General features: G+C 48.7%; 2 protein-coding genes across 3 annotated transcripts in view; one reads left to right on the top strand and one right to left on the bottom strand.

Annotated features, from left to right (window-relative positions):
- Window positions 1-21,531, bottom strand: part of LOC119387336 (ceramide transfer protein) — a 608,660-nt gene that overhangs the window by 252,596 nt on the left and 334,533 nt on the right. The gene's annotated exons all lie outside the window — the stretch shown is intronic.
- LOC119387333 (perilipin-5) overlaps window positions 9,673-21,531 on the top strand; it is a 30,842-nt gene continuing 18,983 nt past the window's right edge. The window contains exons 1-2 of the mRNA XM_037654689.2: window positions 9,673-9,834; window positions 19,255-19,760. Coding sequence (XP_037510617.1) covers window positions 19,257-19,760 — 504 coding nt within the window. The 5' untranslated portion in view covers window positions 9,673-9,834; window positions 19,255-19,256. The remainder of the gene's footprint in view (window positions 9,835-19,254; window positions 19,761-21,531) is intronic.

Genomic DNA, 21,531 nt, shown 5'->3' with positions numbered 1-21,531 from the left:
GTTTTGCTTGGAGGACCCCCTTCGTCATCTTTTGAGCCGCAGATGATGGTGGCCGCTCAGTTGCAATGTCACCTGCTCGGCGCGTCTTCACAGGTGGTACAGCGACCGTTGGTGCCCCCTCATTGACATTCCGTGACACCTCGACTTCCATATGAGCTCGGGCGACATCTTTCCTGGGGTTCTTTTCCGCGGTTCCTTTCTGTCGCGGTTCCTGAACTGACGAGGGCTCCATCTTCGGGGCTTCTCCCAAACGTTCAGGATCGTATGGCCCTCGCGCTCCGTCGATGTTTCCCACGATTAGGTCGACCAGGGGGTTATCCATGCACAGGGCAGTAACTCTCCCGCTGAAGTATGGTGTCTCAACCTCAATCTTGGCTTCAGGAAGCATTCGAGTGGAACTATCAAGCAGGCGAACCGGTTGGGTATTGCCTGTGAACTCGCTCTCTCGGACCAATTTCTTTCGTACGATCACAGTAGTGCATCCACTATCTCTTAGTACCGTGACTTCCTTTCCACCAACTTTCCCCTTACTTGTCGGCATTCCTTTCGTTGTGTCTGTTGTCACCGCAGCACCAATGAAATGCATCTTCTTCCCGCTTTTCAGCTCGGCCAATTCAAAATTGATCGCCTCTGCTTCCTCTTTTGGCGGGGCATACGCACAAGCTGCTTGGTGGGCTTTACTCACATCCCTTCGACATGCGTCGGCTTTGTGCCCGGTCTGACCACATTTAAAACACTTCATCACACTGGGGCGTGAGAAGTTGGTCCGACAACTGTTAGCGCGATGGCCCACCCGGTTACACAGAAAGCATCGCGGCAAACTCTCCGGTGCATACTTCTTGTCTTCAGGTGCCGATTTCTTCGACTCCTCATGAACCTCCTTTTTTACTTTGGCCAGATTCGTGCCACCTTGCGCTTCCAAGAATTGATCGGCCAATTCAAGCATGTCCTCAAGCGATCTAGCTCTCCTCTCTTTCAGATACAGCGACAGGCTCGGGTGGCAACTGGTGAGAAATTGCTCTCTGATAAGAAGCTCTCTAAGCTCACCGTACTCCTGTGCCGTCTCTGAAAGTTCGATCCACCTGTCAAAATAATGGCTTAGTCGCGCGGCATACTGCGTTGCCGTCTCGCCATCAGCTGGCTTTCCCGTACGGAACCGATCACGGAAGCCTTCCACGGTGAATCGAAATCGCTTCAGCAAAGCAGCTTTCACTTTCGTGTAATTAGCTGCATCGGTAGGTGTCATCCTACCGTACACACTGAGCGCTTCGCCACTCAAACAAGTGCTCAAAGCAGTTGCCCATTGCTGTTCCGGCCAATTTTGGCTTCTAGCTATTGTCTCAAACCTGTGCAGGTACGCATCAAGGTCATCTTTCCTCTCATCAAACGCCACAAGCAGTTTGCTTGGTTTCATACGGAAGCTATGATCTTCCCTTTCGCTGCTCTCCACTCTAGCTTGCACGGGAGTCTCTATGCGCTGCTGCAAACGGAGCCGTTCGAGTTCCAATTCGTGCTGCCGTTGCCTTTCTCTCTCAGCCATCTGCGCCTCTCTTTCTTCTTTCTCCCTCTCAGCTGCTAGCCTCTCTCTCTCCAGCTCCAGTTTCAATTGTTGTTCTCTTTCTTCCTTCAACTGTCGCTCCTTCGTCTCTCGCTCTTCTTTCTCCCTCTCAGCTGCCAGCCTCTCGTTCTGCTTCTTTCTCTTTGATGGCCCTCTCAGCCGCCAACCTCTCTCTTTCAAGCTCTGCTTCTCTCTCTTTATTAGCTCTCTCAGCCTCCAACCTCTCTCTTTCAAGCTCTGCTTCTCTCTCTTTATTAGCTCTCTCAACCGCCAACCTCTCCTTTTCGAGCTCTGCTGCTTTTTCTTCCTTAACTCTTTCTTTTTCTTCTTTTTCCTTTTGGCTGACTCACTTCCGTAGTTCGGCCCCAGACAAACCCATCTTCTCACCAAGGGCAACTAATTTCTCGAGATCCATGATGCCCGTCAAACAAAACCTAGCCGCGTGCACAAAATCTCTGCCTAACTTCGAATACCAGAACACTCTATGCACACAGGTTAGCGAGAACGCGGTGCAGCACTCAAAACTCGTTCGCAAGCACTATCAACGTCTCAAAGCTCATTCTTGGACACACTGTGCACCAAAAAGGTCCTGTGTCGCGGACGCCAGAATAATTGTCACTAATCCCGTTAATGGGGACTGCAATCGCCGGGCGGATTCTAAGGGCTGGCGTCACGGCCCTCCGAAAACGCATCACGAAAGCGCGGACAATTTAGAGTTAGTCCTTTGGTGCGCCAGCGAACGCCGGTTGTGGTCCAAAGACCGAGTCAGAGCCGAGAGTCGACAACACAAACGAAAACGAAATATATTCTCAGTTAAGGCAATACAAATCATACAAACACATGCACACTCGGCTGGTACCAGTTACAACTTCACAATATAATTCAGATGGTGTTTACACAACGGGAGCTAAACAAACAGATCACACGCTACGAATGCAATCGCATGCATTACAACTATTCAACGACAGTTAAAGTCCTGAATAAACAATGACGTATCCAGTCCACAATACTTGGACGGTAATCGAATGCTTCTCTTCAAGGAAACACTCACGCCAGCTCCAGCGTTGATCGTCGTAGCTCAACCGTCGTCGTGTCTTGTCACGGCTCACACGGTGTCGTCATCGGATTCTTCCAAATCGACGATCGACTGACCACCATCATAAACACGTCTTCTTTGGCTAACGGAGCCACACATAGCATAACTTCACCATCACCGGGCCGACTGACTCACTCCTGTCTCGACTGTGACTGTCGACTGTCTCCTGTCTGCACTACCCTCGTCGTTTGCACGCTTTTATCCCTTCTTCCCCGGTTTCTAGAAGTGTCGGGAGGTTTCTTCGGCGTGCAGTACAGCTGAGGATAGAGAAAGGGCGAGAGCTTTCTCGTAGGTTCGAATCGCGGCGGCATCGCTCGCGGATGCGTCAACCTTTCCTTCTAGAAAGATCCAGGCTTTGCCGGGCGTTCGATCGTGTTGACTGCGTCTGGCTCGAGTGGGTGAGGAGAATGCGGCGCGCCGGCGTCTTTTGATGCTTGTTTTTTCGTCGTTCGCGCTTCTTGGTCGTAGGGATGGTCGATTAAAATTTTTAATCGATTAATCGTTAATCGTTAACCGATTTAGCCTTTAATCGATTAATTGCTTTCGGTGGAAAGTTTTAATCGATTAATCGATTAATCGACATGTTTTATGGGTGGTTTAAAACCGATATCTCTTTATTTGAGAGGCATCGTTCGTGCATGATATGGACCCAAATCTTTTTATCAGACACGCTGACGATCGAAAATTCCCGCTTTCGAAAGTGTCGACGACGGGCCTCTTGTGCCCAGTGTGCGAAAATTCCCACTTTCGCACACTGCACACAAGGGGCCCGTCGTCGGGAGATGGCTGTTGGCTAAATAGCCAGATACTGATAACTTACCTGAAAAGGCGGATTGGTGTCGTCAGGATAGGGTTATTCAACACTGTCACCTTCATCGTTACTTTCTTTGGGAGATGGCTCTTTGGCACGTGAATAGAGTGGGCGTGCAGCTGGTGATATCTTAGAGTCTCTGTCGCTGGCTTCGAGCGAGAAGTGCTTGCAACATTTATTACACCTTGCAGTCTTCGTTTTCTCATCTTCAGCGAACAACGACCACACTGCGCTCCTCTTCCGATTGCCCGGCATTATGACATCCCAAAGGTAGCAGTATAACCACCAATGTGTAATAATTACACAATATAACACGCAAGCAACGCAAGCCCCGCGTATACTCACGCGACGCTCAACCAGCTTAAGAGAGAGGAGGTGAAGGCAGTAGCAGCAGTAGACTGCGAGCTGGAGCGAAGCGGGCAAGTTCATTTCTGCCTCGATGGGGTGGAGCCGCCTCCTGTCCGGGCTTGAAGCACTGGGGAGTGCTTGGAGCACTTGGAGTTCAGGGGGAGTTCATATCTTTCTCTATGGGGCATGGCCGCCGCCAGCTCCGGGCTCGTTCTGCTAGCGCAGAAATATGCGCTGTAGTGAAAGCAGTGAAAGAGAGGCGATGTGCACGGCATCTGCGTCTCAGGATAGCGCGCCTCGAAGTCATGCGCTCCGGCCTGGCAGCGGCAGCGGGAGTAGGGGGTGCCGTAATCGATTAATCGAATAGCTTTAATCGATTAATTCGATTAATCGAAAGGCGGAAATCGATGACGATTAATCGATTAATTGTGGACCTTTAATCGATTAATCGTTCGTCGATTTTACCATCCCTACTTGGTCGCGCTACTCGCGCCGTTCTGTCGCGCAGCTGCTTGAAAGCGGCCGCGCGCGCGCTTTATAACACGCTAATTTGTGACACTGGACGACTTGGGCGTTGGGCTTTGAAGCTTCAAGAATATAGCTTTGACGTAACCTACAAGTCTGGCTGACTGCACCAGGATGCTGACTGTCTATCTCGTAATCCTGTAGATCCCCCTGACCTGTCGGCGCATGATTCAGACGCCTGCGTTTTCACCATCTCTGACCTCACCGACATACGCAGTGAACAGCTCAGTGATGCCAATCTGCGGTCCATCATCCAAGGTCTACGTTCTCACGACTCCGACCCGTCCCTCGACTTGTTCGTGCTCCGTGATGGCATTCTCTACCGGTGTAACACGAGCTCCGAAGGCCCAGAGCTTCTACTAGTTGTTCCCGCAACGCTCTGCTCTACTGTTCTTGAAAGCTTCACGACGCCCCAACCGCCGGACACCTCGGAACAGCCCGCACGTATGATAGCGTACGGCGTCGATTCTTCTGGCCAGGCCTTTACCGTTCTGTGCGCCGATACGTTGCATCTTGCGAGTTCTAGCGTCCTTCGCTGTCGTCGCCCGACCCACTTCAACCTATAGACATTCCTGCCGACCCGTTCTACCGCGTCGGCCTCGATCTCGTCGGACCATTTCCAACGTCGCTGACTGGGAATAAGTCGATTGCCGTCGCTACTGACTATGCGACACGATATGCTATCACGCGAGCACTACCGACAAGCTGTGCAACTGATGTCGCGGACTTTCTGCTTCACGACGTCATTCTCCACCATGGAGCTCCACGTCAACTGCTGACCGACCGTGGTGGCTCATTTCTCTCAAAGGTCGTCGACGACATTCTCCGCTCGTGTTCTACGCGTCATAAGATCACCACTGCATACCACCCGCAAACTAATGGACTCACTGAGCGCATCAATCGCACGCTGACCACGATGTTATCTATGTATGTTTCTGCGGACCACCGAGATTGGGATAACACTCTGCCTTACGTGACGTTCGCCTACAACTCGTCACGCCACGATACTGCTGGCTTTTCCCCCTTCTATCTCTTGTATGGCCGCCATCCCACTTTACCGTTTGAAACTCTTCTGCCATCAGATACCTACACTCCAGAGTACGCCCGCGATGCGACTGTTCGAGCTCAAACAGCTCGCCAGATCGCACGGGATCGTCTTTCTGCCTCGCAGCTGTCTCAAAAGTCTCGCTACGACAGCCATCACCGGGCCGTCTCCTACTCCCCAGGATCGTTGGTCCTGCTCTGTACACCTAGCCGCCACGTTGGTCTGTCATCGAAGCTCCTCTCCCGCTATTCCGTGCCGTATAAGGTCTTGCGCCAGCTTACTGACGTCACGTATGAGGTCGCCCCGTTGGACAGTACATCGTCATCGTCTGTCCCCTCTACTGACATTGTCCACGTATCCCGTCTGAAGCCGTACTTCTCCGCCCACGATCGTACTCTTCCCTAAGCGCCGAGACGGCGCTCCCAGCGGCGGAGGCTATATGTTACAAGCCGTGACAAACAAGCAGGAATGCTCCATCGAGTCGATGAAGACGACGATCGCAATAGCGCTCGCGTTGTGGTTGGTGGTGTTCCGCCATCTTGGCTGAAGGACTCCCCGTGTATATCCTGTAAATACATTTCATTCATTCTTTCTTTATTGCGGGTATTCCCACTCCCGTGACAATATGAATCACCAACTCGTCCAAGAAGCAGCACTCTTGATGTTGAGTCTCTGTAGACCACATGGATGCGAATAGTTAAGAACTATATCATCCAAAGGCCTGTAGAAAAGCCGGACAGTGTGTGCACGGTGTCCATAAGGGGTTATGCCATATCTCGCGACATGTTAGCTACGTGCTTGACACATCCTGCTGAGTGCAGTCGAACTGGGAGATAAGGATAAAACGTGTAGCAGTGAGCTCAATTATCAGCAAAAAACAGAACATCGAGGGCTTTGTGGAGTTCCTTTCAGGAATTGCCTAAAAGTGTTTTATCGTCCGTTATCTCCTTGCCTATTCACTCGCTACATCTACGTCGGAAAGGGCATACGTGCATACAGAACTACGGCCGGACACCAGCGTTCATCAAGCGATGGACGCGTGACAATCGAAAAAAAAAAAAAAAGACGTGCTCTTCCCAATTGCAGATTCTGGTCGGTGAACACGCGCTCGAAAAGGCCACACATTTTATTGAAGACGACAGTCTTTCTTGGGATACTTAAACGGAGAAATTTTGGTCTGTCTTTCTGTCTTTCTGTTTGTCGGCACGTCCCTCGATTCAGCCACCCGGCCAAAGTTGGCCCAAGGGCCAGCCATTTTGAACGGCTGACTAGGTTCATACTTGTGTACATTGTTGATCAATAAGCAAACATTACGCATATCTGAGGCGCAACATCACTAGGCAAGTATTAGGTGGTGTGTTCCTTTAATAGAAAATGCATACATACGTAATTCTAAAGAACCTAGTTTCTTAAGCTGCGCTGAAAATGCGACTGCGCGTTAAACTTGACTTCCTACGTACCCTCTGCACGAGCTCATTGCTGTGTGTCGGTTTCGGTTCTGTATTGCACTGTATGAATGCCATGGGGCGCCGCTCTGGCATTCATTTCACCCAGGCGACGTGTAAATAAAAGAGTGTGTGGAGAGTACTCGTTGAGTGCGGACGTTTCTTATGCTTCAGCGCTTCGCGCCAAACCGCGTGTTCGGGCTGGCTGGCGTCCTCGCCGGTCGTGTTCGTCACCGCCGGTCTTCGCCTGCTGCTGCGCCGGGACTACCATCCCACAACACAGCACTGATGTTTCCCGACGTATTTCCAGATGGCGTCCATATCTCACGCAGCGCCTCTTCTATCGTCTTTAGACGACATTTGCAGCGAATTACGCAGATACGCGGCCAACTTTTTAAAAATCGGAACTTCACAGAACAGGTTTTTTTTGGTATTTCGGTCGACGGCTACTTTTGAAACGTCTTTACTGAGTGTTAATTGCGTCAGCTGCGTTTCTGTATCAGGTGCACCATCGCCTCCTCATTCACTCAACAATGGGAGTATAGTTTCGTTTATATTCGACAATCCTCTGTCCCCCCCCCCTCTCTCTCGACATTCATACATACATACATACATACATACATACATACATACATACATACATACATACATACATACATACATACATACATACATACATACATGCATACATACATACATACATACATACATACATACATACATACATACATACATACATATATACATAGATGCGCATGCTCCTATTCGTGCTTGCGATGTCGCAAATAGTGCACTTTTCACGCTGTTTCTTAATCGACGGATGGTTACGCATTCCCTAAAAACCTTTGCCCTTTCTGCACAAAGAGCTCAGTAAGAATCCGCCAGATATGGAGGCCCGTGGGATCCATCAGCTGTGTAATGGGAGCATTGACCGGTCCACCGGTCAGATAATCAATATACGTTAAGAACATAAACGGAAAATAAATAAGAAAATGTATCAATATAGAACAGACGGCAAGTGATTCTAGATCCGATGTCGACCCATTTCAACGCCCCTAAGCCTACAAAAAACGCCGTGGTGTTGTCACCTGTTTGAGTTGGGGTACTTAGGCCTTGAGATATTTAAGCTCGAGGTATTCAAAAGCCGAATGTATTGAACAAGTACAGATATTTTACGACACATATGGAACGTTGCTCGTTTAGCCCCCATTAGCTCTCTGTCGTGATCAACGATCAACATCTGCAACTCGAGCTATTGGGATATCGGATAGCTTTCACGCATTAATGACCCAAAGAAGCTGGTACGGTGCTTTCAACGTGGGGGAAAACCGACGCCAAAGAGATGTCCGCAGCAGCGTCTCCAGATTTACAGCTTGAAAACAGCCTCCGAAGGGCGTAGTGAGGATGAGTGACAATATGCATCACACTGCGCACTTCACTCGTTCGGACACTTGAACCGCGGTCCGAGATACCGAGTGCAGAGACCACGTCAGCTGTATTGTTAATCACGCAGTACGACATCAGTATACGGCACGTCAATCATTGAACACGCGATATCGTTGCGCACGTTTGCCGTCCTTTTTTTAGCGCTGAGCCAAGGACAACACAGCGACTGTATGCAGGGACGGCCATCCGATCCTAAAAACATTTCAACAGTTATTCCTAGACCGAGATAAAAGCGGTAGCCGGGGCGGCTTTATCGTCTCATTTGTGCCCGCGAGAGCTTATCGTTATCTATCCCGGTCTTACTCCCTGCCAGACGACAAACCGAAGAGGGAAAAAAAATAAACGCAGAGAGGGATGTCGACTGTCTCTTCAATACGGTGCAGCGCCATTGAAATAACACGTCCTGCAGAGAAGCCTATGGTTGGGTGAAGCAGAAATGAGTGTCCTATTTAGATAGCATTTCGGTGCTGCATGCTGTCCTGCATGCTGTTCTGCGCGCGCCAGAGCAGTCGCACCAGCTAACGCTTTCTGACAATTTCTGACGCTTCTTTCTAAAGTAGTTTCTCTGGCTGAGTAGTCATAGTACTTTCGCTGTCTTCTGTTTGTCAGCAAACGATGCAGACCCGAATGCGTAATACCGCCCGTCGAAACTGCGCACGGGAGGGGGTGGGGGTAGCAGGGGGAGGGTGGCCGCCCCCCTCTAATAATCTAAGGGGGGCGCGAAGCTTGCCCCCTACTGTTACTAAGTCGGACCCGTCTCTTCAATGTTTAATAAGCCGGGTTATGGCCGTGCAAGTTTTTGCCGATATGGCAACCAAAGACCCCTGATATCGCCTTCCAAGAACTCTTCCCATCTGGAGCATGTTGTCTTTTGGACGCGGCCAAAAACGGGGGCGGTGTGGGGGTGGGGGGCAGGGACGTAGCCAGAAAACTTTTTGGTGGTGGGGGAGGGGGGGGGTGGTTGAACCATGCATTATGTATGTTCGTGCGCGCGTTTGTGTGTGCTTGTATATATACACATCTAAAACTGATAAATTTTGGGCGTTTGAACTCCCCCCTCTCTTCCCCCCCGGCTAGTGGGGTGAGGGGGGGGGGGGGCGCTGCGATGGGGCTTTGGCTCCCTAATGGGGAACTCCGCGCCCGCATATGCAGGCATTTGTGCAATGAACTACAAATGCTGTTTCGACTATGCTGCATCTAATTAGTAAGTCATAAAAAAGCCTAAGAGGTCTTAACCTCCTTTAACGAGAAACAGCGAGCCGAGGACAGATTCGTGCTGCTTAGAGCCGCCGCTAGGGCCGGTCTCGGTGGTGTAGACGCGACGCCGGAGTTATCCGATAGCGGACCCAGTGCAAGCCCGGTGCGGCCTCCCCCTTCCGCTGTTGTCATTTTCTCGACACGCTCCTCGCAGAGAGGGCAACTCTCCTCGTGTCGCTTAGCGTGGGCGGAGCTTAGAGGTCGGATTTATAAAAGTGTCACGCCGCTCTGATAAAGGCGCACAAGTTGTTCCCCGTGCCTGGGTGCTGCTTCTGTTTGTCGGATCGCGAGACGATTGCCGCAGTAAGTGCATGGCTTTTTGACGTTTGCATATGGGAGGAACGTCACATTTGCGCGCCGAGCCGTTAGGAGTGAAGACACGAAAGGCCGCAGTAAAAATTGCGTAATCCGCACGCGCCAGGATATGTATTTGCCTGCCATTCTGAATTATGCTGCTCAAACGCAGCTTTCTGACACAGCCAAGTATATAGTGGTTGTGCAGGATACCCCTGTAATGGTTTCATGGTATTGTTTCGGTTGGTTGGTTGGTTGGTTTGTGGGGTTTAACGTCTCAAAGCGACTCAGTGGAGCGACTCAGAGACGCCCCAGTGGAGCGCTCCGGATGATTTCGACAAGCTGGGGTTCTTTAACGTGCACTGACATCGCACAGCACGCGGTCTTCTAGCATTCTGACCCCATTGAAGTGCTACCGCCGTGGCTGGGATCGAAACCGCGTCTTTCGGGTCAGCAGCCGAGCACCTTAACCACTGCGCCACCGCGGCGGCTTCATAGCATTGTTTCGCTTACCGTAGTTCCAGCGCCCCGCCACGGTGGTCTAGTGGTTATGGCGCTCGACTGCTGACCCGAAGGTCGCGGGATCAAATCCCGGCCGCGGCGGCTGCATTTTCGATGGAGGCGAAAATGTTTGAGGCCCGTGTACTTAGATTTAGGTGCACGTTAAAGAACCCCAGGTGGTCGAAATTCCCGGAGCCCTCCACTACGGCGTCTCTCATAATCATATGGTGGTTTTGGGACGTTAAACCCCAGATATTATTATTACCGTAGTTCCAGCAATAAGTGTATTGTTATAGTAGACCCAGTGCAGATTTTTTTTTACACAGCGCCACAAATAAGCCACGAATTTATATTTAGGTGGTTTTCTGCGCTCTGCGGCAGCGATCGAGCAGATCGAACCGCCGGAACATGGCATGAAGAGTCACTGTACTCTTATTTAATTTTTAATAATGGACGCTACTGCGGACCATCGAATGCTTGCTGATTGTTTCGTATTAGAGGAACGTAATCGTACAAATACAGCACGAGCCAGATCGCAAACTTTGAATCTCGCGCCATCAGATCCGACCTCCAGCCGGACTCCAACGAAGCGAAGGAAATATTCTGTATTGGCTTTGACACTGAGTTGCACTCACGAATGTCGACTCCACCCTCATTTGCATGTCTGAAAGTATACTGCATGGGCTGTCTGCCTGCGGTTGCGTTGAAACCGTCGATCGCTTATCGAGTGAATGTGCGCATGTTGATGCGCAGACGCAACCGCCTGTCCATCACATTAGCGTGACTCAACCTGCGATTCAGCTTTTGTTTAAAGGGCAATGTACCGGGACATTAAGTTCGCCGTTCATCGACACGCCATGACAGAAAACGTTGCGATTTGAATTATCGACTGACCTATATGCTCATTTTTGACCACGTTACCTCTTACCGTGCACAAGTTTTGATTGCGTCATAAAGAAAGCGCTACTCAACGTAGCTGAAAAGATGCAGCAAATACGAATTGCACCACTAGAGAATCGCGTGGAGGTTGCTATATGGCACCGACTATAAGTTTCGTGAGAGCTGACGAATGGGGGCGCGCGAATGTCGTTGCGACGTATACACACCCGAGACTGAACTACGTGACGGGTCGAACATTTTCGATAAACGACCTCTCAATGTGCTGGGGCCATGACAACGCCCTGACAACCAGAGAAGTGCTCTTCGCCATTCTTAGTGGGCACAAACCTAATGAGCTGCCTATTTGTCTCTAGCCTAAGTGCATGGAAATATTTGTATAGACTCTATATTCGCGGTAATCTTGGTGATCGCTTTATGTTTTGGACTCTATCAAGGGAGACATTGTTTGTACGCTGGCGATCATACTTGTGCATAGTGCTTTTGACGACTTTCTTCCTTTCATTGTTTGTTTGTGAATTCAACATCGACTTCATATAATAATAATATTTCGAGTTTTACGTCCCGATATGATTATTAGGGACGCCGTAGCGAAGGGTTTCGGAAATTTTGACCATCCGGTGTTCTTTAACGTGCACTGACATCGCACAGTACACGGACCTCTAGGATTTGGCCTCCATCGAAATGCGACCGCCGTGGCCAGAATCGAGCCCGCGACCTTCGGGTCAGCAGCCGAGCACCGTAACCGCTACACCACCGCGGCGGACAACATCGATTTCATGATGTTGATGGATGGATGGATGGATGGATGCTATGAGCGTCCCCTTTATAACGGGGCGGTGACAAGTGGGCCACCATGCTCGAAAAAAAAAAAAAACCTTTACTCTTTTTTTTTAGCGTTGGCCTAGTGTCTTTACTTCAATTAAAACTATTTTACTCCAGAATAAAAAAAAAAAACCTTAAAGGGACTGTCTACCGCTCGGAAAATTTGTTTTGATTGTGGTGAAAATGAGAAGATCGTTCGTCACATCGGCGGCAACGAGCGCGCTCTCGTCCCATAAAAAAAGAATTATAATTTTAATCTGATGTTGAAAACCGTGAAAGAATGACCGCTAGCGTCACCCAACAGCAAAGTGGTCGCAATTCCCGCAATCTATAGGTGTGACAGACTATCCACGCAGGTGGACTTATTTTGCTTAAAAACAAACGTAGAACTTGAGAGTGTATTTTACGCTCTTGAAACTGCTTTCGATTGCGTCAAAAAATAATTTTTGCTGTTTTTTTTTATCTCACGCGTGCAAAAAGACGCTTGGCGGCGCTGCCGACGCCGCCGCTTTCGAGTTCGTCTGCTTCAACACCCCGTGCTGGTTGTACCGTTACGCTGCACTGTCGTTAGGATGTCTCGCGCGTGCTGCGTTGTGAAGACATGCATTTATCATCGCTACATCAGTGCAGGAGTTTCGTTACATCGTTTGCCTGCAACAGCATACGCACTCTATTTCTGTGGGCATTGCAGTGCAGCGTTTGCAACGACACCTGCGTGACAGGTTTGCATGAATTAGAACCCAGTCGTTCAGTGCCTACTTACCAGTCGACATTTCCAAGGCGCCCAGCTTGCGGTGACGGAGGCCTGTCAAAGTCTTGGTCATCGCTTAAGTGTGCTGGCGCTACTCGAAGAATCATCGCGGTCCGGTGCGTCGACGTAGGGGTCTAAGTTTTGTTCCCTCATGCGTTCTAAAATTCTCTTTTCTAATTCGCTTAGGTTTCCCAACGGCATGTCTCGTCTCTTGATACGGTCTGCTACAGCGCCAAAAATGCTGTTTTGTTTTTTCCGGGTCGACTTGGCTTGGATTGCAGGCAGTAGTGCTAAAATAAACGCACAGACTGCAATCATAGCAAAACGAGTGTTCTGTAATCGTATAATAAGGCTTCATTTAACCGATGGCGCGCTTAAAACGACTGTTACATTCATTTCATTAGTGTTCAGCGAAAATAAAGAAATCCTACAGAAATGACATGTGCTTTCGGTTTTAACTTGTGCATCTTAGCAGCGCAGTGGAACGAACACAATAGAAAGGCACACGTAGACAGGATAGCACAAGTTCGTAGCCAGCACGTAGCCAGCACGTAGACAGCACAAGTTCAACACCCACCAACTATAGCCCAAATTTCCGCGTTGAATAGTCTGCTTTCGGTTTTAAGTTTTACCGGCACTACAATCGTCATCGCGTCCACGAACCAGTGTTGTGGGGCGTATTCACACCAATGGAAGAATACCGAACGCAGATCGAAAAATTCTGTTTTAAAATTTTCTACTCACTTTCCAGAGAAACCGCTGCAAGGTTGAACACTTCAGACGGTACGCTTTCTATCGCGGTACAAAACAGAAAAGCGATGAAGGACGGTAGACAGTCCCTTTAAGTTTTCAGCTCCGTTCTGTGCCCTTTACGGCAGAATGTCCTTATTTTTTTTCCCAATATTTATTTTTGTCCTTTCTCTCTCGTTTTCTGCCACCAATACTCTAACCGTCTCTTACTTATTTCAATCGCGGGTGTGTTCAGCTTTCCATTGTGAGATAGCCGGCTCTAACGCAACCTATTGGCCGCGAGATCGAGTGGAGTCGCCACCTGGCGGCTTCCGGCTGAACCGCGCCTAGTGTGGATTGCTCCATGCGTCGTCTGCTAGCCACGTTGTGTTTGCATGTGCGCGTACGTCATGCAGGTCCTCAAAAGGCGGTTTGTTCCGTTGCATTAGTGCAACTTTAACCACTCGTACGTATGCCTAACACGATGTAAAGAAGCATTTGGTCTTGATCGGCTGTATATGTACTGTAATAAGATCAATGAGTGCACTTGTTGAGAGTGCTGTGTGTGGTCATCGTACCCTCCGTTCACGAGAGTGATATCAGTGTAGGAGCCGCTCTGTGGCCCAAGCGCATTGCAAAGTGCACTTGGTGTTGTCCTAAAGATGAGAAGTATTAAATCTCATGTGAACATAGCCTTTTAGCGGCTCGGTGGTAAAAAAAAAGGCTCTCATGCACTTGCGCGTTGTGGCTAGGTGTATAACTTCGGAACTGTCGTTCATAGGTTACGCGACGAGCTTTAGTTGTGTACGGTCCTGGTCCCACTACAGAGAAATATTTCTGTCAAGTCACGTGTGACATTTCGGTACTTAAATTGTCCTCTAAAAAGAACAGAAAAAGGAATGACACGGAAATCGCAAAACTGAGTTGCCTTGCGCAATTATAACTTGTGGCGAAATGAATACAAAGACACCCATTTACTTTGATTAAGGTAAGCGTTAAAGAGCCCTGATGGTCAGAATTAATCCAAACGGCGTACTTTACATTTATGTCGTAGTAATTTCACGCGAAGCCACATCTTTTTTGTCTTTACATTACCTTGAGCGTTTGTGTTGCGTTGTTATAGCTAGTAGATTGATGGAAGGCAGCGGACATTATTCGTATGAAAAAATGTATTTTGGTTCTGTGAAATAACCGGGTCTTTGTTCCATTACTGTCGTGCAAGTAATCAATCGAAGAAAGTTCCGTGCTGTACAGTTACCTTTGTGTACTGTTACTGGAATAAAAACAAGCGTGTGCGTGTTAAACGTCTCCGTAGCGCTAAAGCGCTGCCAGCCACGTACATTTCCTCAGTAAACCTATCAACTGTCCTGCATTTCATGGAGAACTGAATAAGAAATGCGGATGGATATTTGAGCACGCAGTGCACATAGTGCTATTTGAACTCATCGTGCAGGAATACGGGCTTTCTTTTTGTTGGGGTATCCAGATGAACAAGAAGTAAATACTTAATTCAGTCGCACTACAGCAGTGCGTAGTAGGTGGAACACAAGCTAAACATGTACAAATAAAACAACAAGAAAACGTCATCCATTGCGAAAACGCCGACTGTCGCCGAAGGCGAGCAACCCGTTTGTTGGCAGAATGCGCTTCTCTCACAAGTAATAGTGACGTTCGGCGCGCTTCGTGCATTAATTAGGGAATGAAGAGCGCGCACATTACCAGAAAGCTGCAGTCAACGCATTTTGTTTGCCGGAAATCGGGTCAAATCGCTCACAACGAAGCGCTGTTGTGTGCGTTTGTATACGCGCCGACAACCGCCTATCCACACTAGCGCGGCGACGGTGCTGCCACCTGTAGCCCGATCTCGCGGCGAATACCTTTCCACGTTTTCAAATCTAAAGAAAAGAAATTATAACATACAACACTTGGTGAAAGCCTGCAGGATTTCAGCCCGCAAGGGCCGACTTACTGCGTGTTTATGTGTATCACTGAAGGACCGAACACTGATAGAAGGGAAAATGCCATTTAGACATCCTAAATCAAGAAACAAAGCAAAATAAACGCATTTCAACGTTTCGCAAGCACTTCTTCGGACACCTTAACCTCTACGCGACTACTGCTGCTGAAAAGTGATAAAACTACTACCAGAGTCCTTCAAAGGACTCTGCTATTACTCTGTCGAAGAGCGCTCACGGGAAAGGGAGGAGTGGGGGTGTGGGGGATGAAGTTCTCTTAACTTCATTTGTAGTCCCTTCGAAGCCGTGCGAACGAGATTACGCTTTGAGCTTCGAGAAATCTCCCTCGTCTTCCGCTTGTTTACCAACCTGCAGTGCGCCGCTTAGATTTTGCGAAATTTATACCTTCCCCTGTAAAGGATAAGGCTTGGTGTACGTTAACCAAACACGACAGCACTTTTACGAACTCGCCTGGAGGCGCCTTAAAAAAGAGACTCCGCTGCTACGCAGGATACCGAAATCTGCAGCTTCAAGCGACCACCGCGCCTACAGGGATTAAAGAGATAAAGTATGGTAACCAACTTTGCCAATAGTTTCATAGCAAAAGTGAAGTTTCGCTGTTCGTTTTTTTCGCGCATCGGAGATGCCAAACTTTCAACCTGTCAATCCCGTCATCCTTTTTCGCTTTTGTTCGAAAGAAATCGGCCATCGACGAGCGGCGTTATGTTATCGGGGGTTTTTCAGCTTTATTCTTTAATGCACCGTAGCGAAGATTAGTGAGTCGCTTTCGTGCTATTGGATATTAGATCACTAACTTCATAAACTCGAGAAGAAGGATGTGAAGGATGTACTGAACAGGTGAAAAAGTCCACTGTAAGGAAATCAAAATAAAGAAGAAAGTTCGTACGAGCTGGTTGGTGAAAACCCCATGAGGCGGAGGTGTCATTGTCGCTCAGGACGCTCAAGATTTCACTTTTCGATAGTAAACAAGCGACACTGCAGCGATGAGAAACTTAAGAGTGGAAGTGAACTTTTTCTTCTTAATGGTTCTTTCAGGCTTATGCAGAATGTACTAAATTTTCTGTCCCTTTATTATTGCACGCAGTATTTAAACCGCCCTTTTTTTTTGCTTTGTGCATTAAGGGATTTTCATCTGCAGGTTAGCGCAGTGAAAAATCACAAAGGAAATTTCCATCGCTCAGATAAGTAGAGCGGGGACATTGTTCGAAACGGCGGACACTTGCGGGACCCATGACTGTGGAGAGAGAGAGAGAGAGAGAGAGCGAGGGAAAAAAAACAGCAGTAAAAGACAAACCCTTTCACAGTGTGCCGGTGGCGTCAAGTGGACCTTACCGAGGAGGTGCCTCTTGAAATCCGATTCCTCAGCTTTTCGGGAAATATTGCAGCGACCAACGGTGGCGATACGCGCTATCGGTAAAAGCATGGAAAAAGTAGCGCTTCTGTATAGCTACGCCTCCACGTAACGCCGCGCTGGCCTTTATCACTGAGCGAGCTGTCCTCACCGTACACAGCTTCGTTGAGTCAGCAGAGTTAGCGCGACTTCGCCCACACTGATTTCAAGCCACACGCGCTCACGTGTTCACGCATGCAAGGACACCGCGTTCTGTCTTGTACACATGTTCAGATGAGCCGTGCGAACGATTGCACGAAGCTGCCACACGCCAAAGAGGAGAGCTGAAAGCAGGATAAGGCCTTCAAGCGGTGTAGACACCAATGGAACCGAGTTACTATCTATAGCAGCACTGGCCCTTGGACACAGCGACGGGAAAGTATGCGAGGGTTGTTCAAGGTTTCACAGCACAGTCAATTAGATTTGCACAGTAACCACGTATCCAAAACTTCATAGTCAACCAAAGTAGGCTCTATCATATTTTCTTTTGTATTATTAAATTAATTCTTATTCGCTAAGAATCGATACGACCCCCCTCTTTTATTAAAAAATAATTATGATAAAAATTTTCTTATTAAACAAAATGAGAACTTATTTTTTCTAAATATTTTGTCTAAGTGACCCGATTCTCGGCGAATCCCCTAGAGTAGGTCTGAGTCAAAATTTTAGGATCTACATCTACGTAACTAGTCTTTATTGACTGCCTTCTCCATAACGTACCATCAGTGAAGTGATGGAACATATCGAGCTACTTTCTGAAAACGGGCTGTGGTTCCTAAAAACTGTCGCCTCCAAATCACTCTAGCAGGCATACTGTTAGTGAATACGTCAAATTTATGTACAGACCTTAAGGAGGAAACGTATTCTGCGTTCAAGACCTCTTTAATATTTGCGAGACGTGGTTCGCATTTGCAAAAGATGCTCTTACGGAGGGCTCATTCGCAAAGAGCAGCTGCTGGCCGACAGGGATGTCGGGCACATTGTTCGCGAAGGCAACCGGCCAATGGAAGACAGCTGTTAGAATAAAAAAAAGAAGACTGAATTCAGCCATTTTCAGCTGGAAATGTCCCTAGACTTTATGCACGTACGCTTGTCCGTGAGCGTCCACATCACTTACACTTGCACCTAGGCATCAACCAGCCTCTCCACACAAACGATTGTACTTCTCAAGATATTCTGGTTGGAGTCGGAGCTCTAGCCCTGATATTGTCCCGTATATTGAGCACATAGCAACAAGGTTTATAATTGAGAGAAAGAAAAACAGGTTGCCCAGAATAGCTTCCGCTGAAGAGTATCACCCTGCTTCCAGCCAAATAATCCTCAGGGGAGTAAAGGGAAGGGCGAGGGATGGCAAAAACAAGATGCAGATGGCAGGTAGCGACGCAGTAATACAAATTGACCTTTGTGTATGCGCGTTGTCCAATGCGTGGTATTGGCAGTGAACATACGATACACATAGAAGCAATTCAATTCAGTTTTATTTGAAGACGTAAGACGTGCAGTTTCTCAAACTGATCGAGCCCTAGCAATGCGCCCACGCATAATGTTCTTCAGAAAAACTCATTTTGGGCAAAATCTTTCACAGCGCACATGTTCTACAAAAGAGGGACCAAATCCACCTTACCGAAGGCAGGTTGACGATGCCTAACGCTGAATAGCATTGTCATGTGGCCCTCACATAACAGTCACGTTATGTGGATTTTATGTCAGGTGGGCTTGTTATTGTTGAGTACCATGAAGTCGCTGGCGACTTCTGCATGTACCTTGAGTACACGAACGCCAGTCTGTACAAGATCGTTAAGCTCACCTAAAGGTTTCACTGTGGCCCCCGGTATGTCACCTGACCCAACGTTACTAGACTGGGTTACTAGACTAGACTACAGGTAGACAACGTTACTAGACCTAGTCTAGTAACGTTGTGCATGGGCTGCCTCGTTTTGTCTTACGTTCCACTTTGGCTAGCATTAATCTTCGGTCATGTCATGTAAGCTTCAAGTTCAATGGAGCGAAAATTAATGCTAGTCAAAGTGGTAAGAGAAAAGGAGGCGACTCATGCACAGTATAGTTAGACGGTGTTCTCGAGGCCACGGGAGAATGTTTGCGGGAGCTTAAAACACTTGTATGGATATTACTGGCGTTCATATACTCACCACGGTGTCACCAGATGTTACAAGCGACACGAAAGTTAACGAAAACAAACCTATACCTCACATAAAAGCCACGCAGTTATGTTATGCAGCGTTGGGCATGGTCAACCTGTCTTTATGTGCTATAAAAAATCTTTGCAAATGCCTAAAAGCCCAGGCAGTTTATGTTAACCATTCCTCCATGATGTTAACCGCAAGCTCTCGTGACTGCAGCCATGCCTGAGACAACGAGCCAACCGGTGATCCGCAGCCACTTCGTGAGCCGCGTGACGAGCCTGCCGGCCGTGTCGACCGCTCTGGACACTGCTAAGCAGTCCTACAACCACGTCAAGGACCGCAGCGGTCTGCTGGGTTACACGCTCAGCACGGCCGAGAAGTCGGCCGCGTACGCCGTGGGCCACTCTCTGCCCCTGCTGGAGAAGTTCGCCCGCCCCATAAACTATGTGGACAACTTGGCCTGCAAGGGTCTCGACCGCATCGAGCAGAGCTACCCGGCCGTCAAGCAGAACTCGCCGCAGGACATCATCAAGGACGCGGCCTCGTTCGGCCTCAAGAAGTACGTGGACGCGCGCGACTACGGCGTCAGCCTCGCCTCGCACGCGGTGCACGCCGTGAGCCACCCGCGCGAGACGCTGACCAACGCGTACCAAGCCTGGAGCCAGCAGGCCCGCAAGCAGACCGTCAGCGCGCTGGCGGCAGCTGAGGACACCCTGGACAAGGTACGCTGCAAGTAACGCCTGAGGTGTAAATTAAGGGTAAGGTGGAATCTCGAAGCGATGAAAAATCCTTAGAACATGGGGCGTCGCTGGAACAAACGTTTCGACAAGCGAACTTGACTTCTTCAAGGCTGCAACATTTGCCACCTTGAAGCACACAAGTCCGCTTGTCGAACCGTTGACTCCAGCGACATTCCTAGTTCCAAGGATTTTTCATAGTTTCTTAAGGGATTGTGTCACGGTGTTGCTTAGACTCAAGGGCGATGCTTTTTTCGCCAGTTTACGGGGTGGTACGCTGTGCTTTCACTTTCACCGCAAGTAGAAAGCCGACCCGAACAACAACGCTTTTCTTTAGTGCACGACAGACAATTGCCTCTTCTTGTAGACAAGGATTTACTTTAAATGGGCCCTGCAACACGCTTTTTCACCATGTTCAGAAAACGCTGCCGATCGGCAGTTGAGGCTCCTGAGAACACGCGAGCCAAACATTATAGTGCAGCACGCGGCCTGGAATTTCATTTAATTATCAAATTCAGCTAAAAATCGCTCCCTCTTCTCTCTACAAACGATGCCATATACTCTGATGACCCCACCATATAGCCAAATTCACGGCCATTGGCTGATTTGAGCCCCGTGGGCTGTATAGTTACTGGGCCCGCCGCGGGAGGCCGCCACGTGCCCATGCGCTCGCTCGCGATCTCGGTGAAGGTTAGCCGCGCGTTCAAAGAAAAAAAAAGGAAGTGTTCAAGGTCATGACGCGCGCGTGACGTAGCTTCTTTCCCCTATGCCATCTCTCCCTGCTTAGCTTCCAGCGCACTCATCGGGATGAGAGAGGAGAGAAAGCAATTACAGCGTGCGAGAAGTCTCTGTAACTCCGCTCGTACTCGACCGATTCTAAAAAAATTTGCGCCGATCGATTCGTGAGGCAATAAACTCCTTTAACGAAGCTATTCGATGGTTACTTGGAAAAGTGTTGCAGGGCCCCTTGAAAAGAGCTTTGCACATTCCTGAAAGTCAGGAAAGCATGATCTTTGAACGTATTTTTTTAGCTATCATTTGCAATAGCGTAGCATTAGATATTAAGCAGTTCAAACGGTTTCTGCAGGCCATGTCGAAAAAAGAAAAATGGAATGAATAAAAGTTGAAAAGATACGCCCCATTTTCTTCGTCGCTCGTGCTTGCCTGTCACACAAAGCTTCAATTGCAAACCACCTCTTGGAACGCGCGAACATCGGCCGTATTTATGGAAGATACACCTCTTGTCGAGCCTCTCAACATAGCAAAAACGATTGCACCTCCTGCGAATAACACTCCATGGAGGCGTGAAATAGCCACCGAGCAATGTAAGAGCCTGACACTTGGTATCTATCTTTACGTGATAATGTCCGCTATCTTTGTCCTTGCTCCGGTCGCCATAAGTATTCGCAGACTAGTCGGCGTGCCTCAAAGCCTTTTCGAGTGGCTGGCTCTATATTGGTTGCGATAACGGCGTGCTGAACTGCCAAGTTATAATCTCCACTTCTTTCGTTGCTAACGTTGCGGCGCCTTTTCTTGCGCAACTAAGTACACAAAGTTTGTGAGCATGGCTTTTTGCGCTAGTTGGTTAAATGCATCAAAAGGTGCCATAGCGATAGCAGGCACGGACGAGGAAGACATAGCGCTCGACCTGTTGAGTCTTCCTCGTCCGTGTCTGCTAGCGCTATGACACCTGTTGAGTATATAAACCTGCATAACTTTCCTTCCCAGGTTCCCACTTCCTTTTTTTTTGTTACAT

Source organism: Rhipicephalus sanguineus, chromosome 3 (genome assembly GCF_013339695.2).
Source record: "Rhipicephalus sanguineus isolate Rsan-2018 chromosome 3, BIME_Rsan_1.4, whole genome shotgun sequence".
Taxonomy (NCBI): Eukaryota; Metazoa; Arthropoda; class Arachnida; order Ixodida; family Ixodidae; genus Rhipicephalus; species Rhipicephalus sanguineus.
Note: the sequence above shows the minus strand (reverse complement) of the source record. Positions and strands in the feature narration are given on the sequence as shown.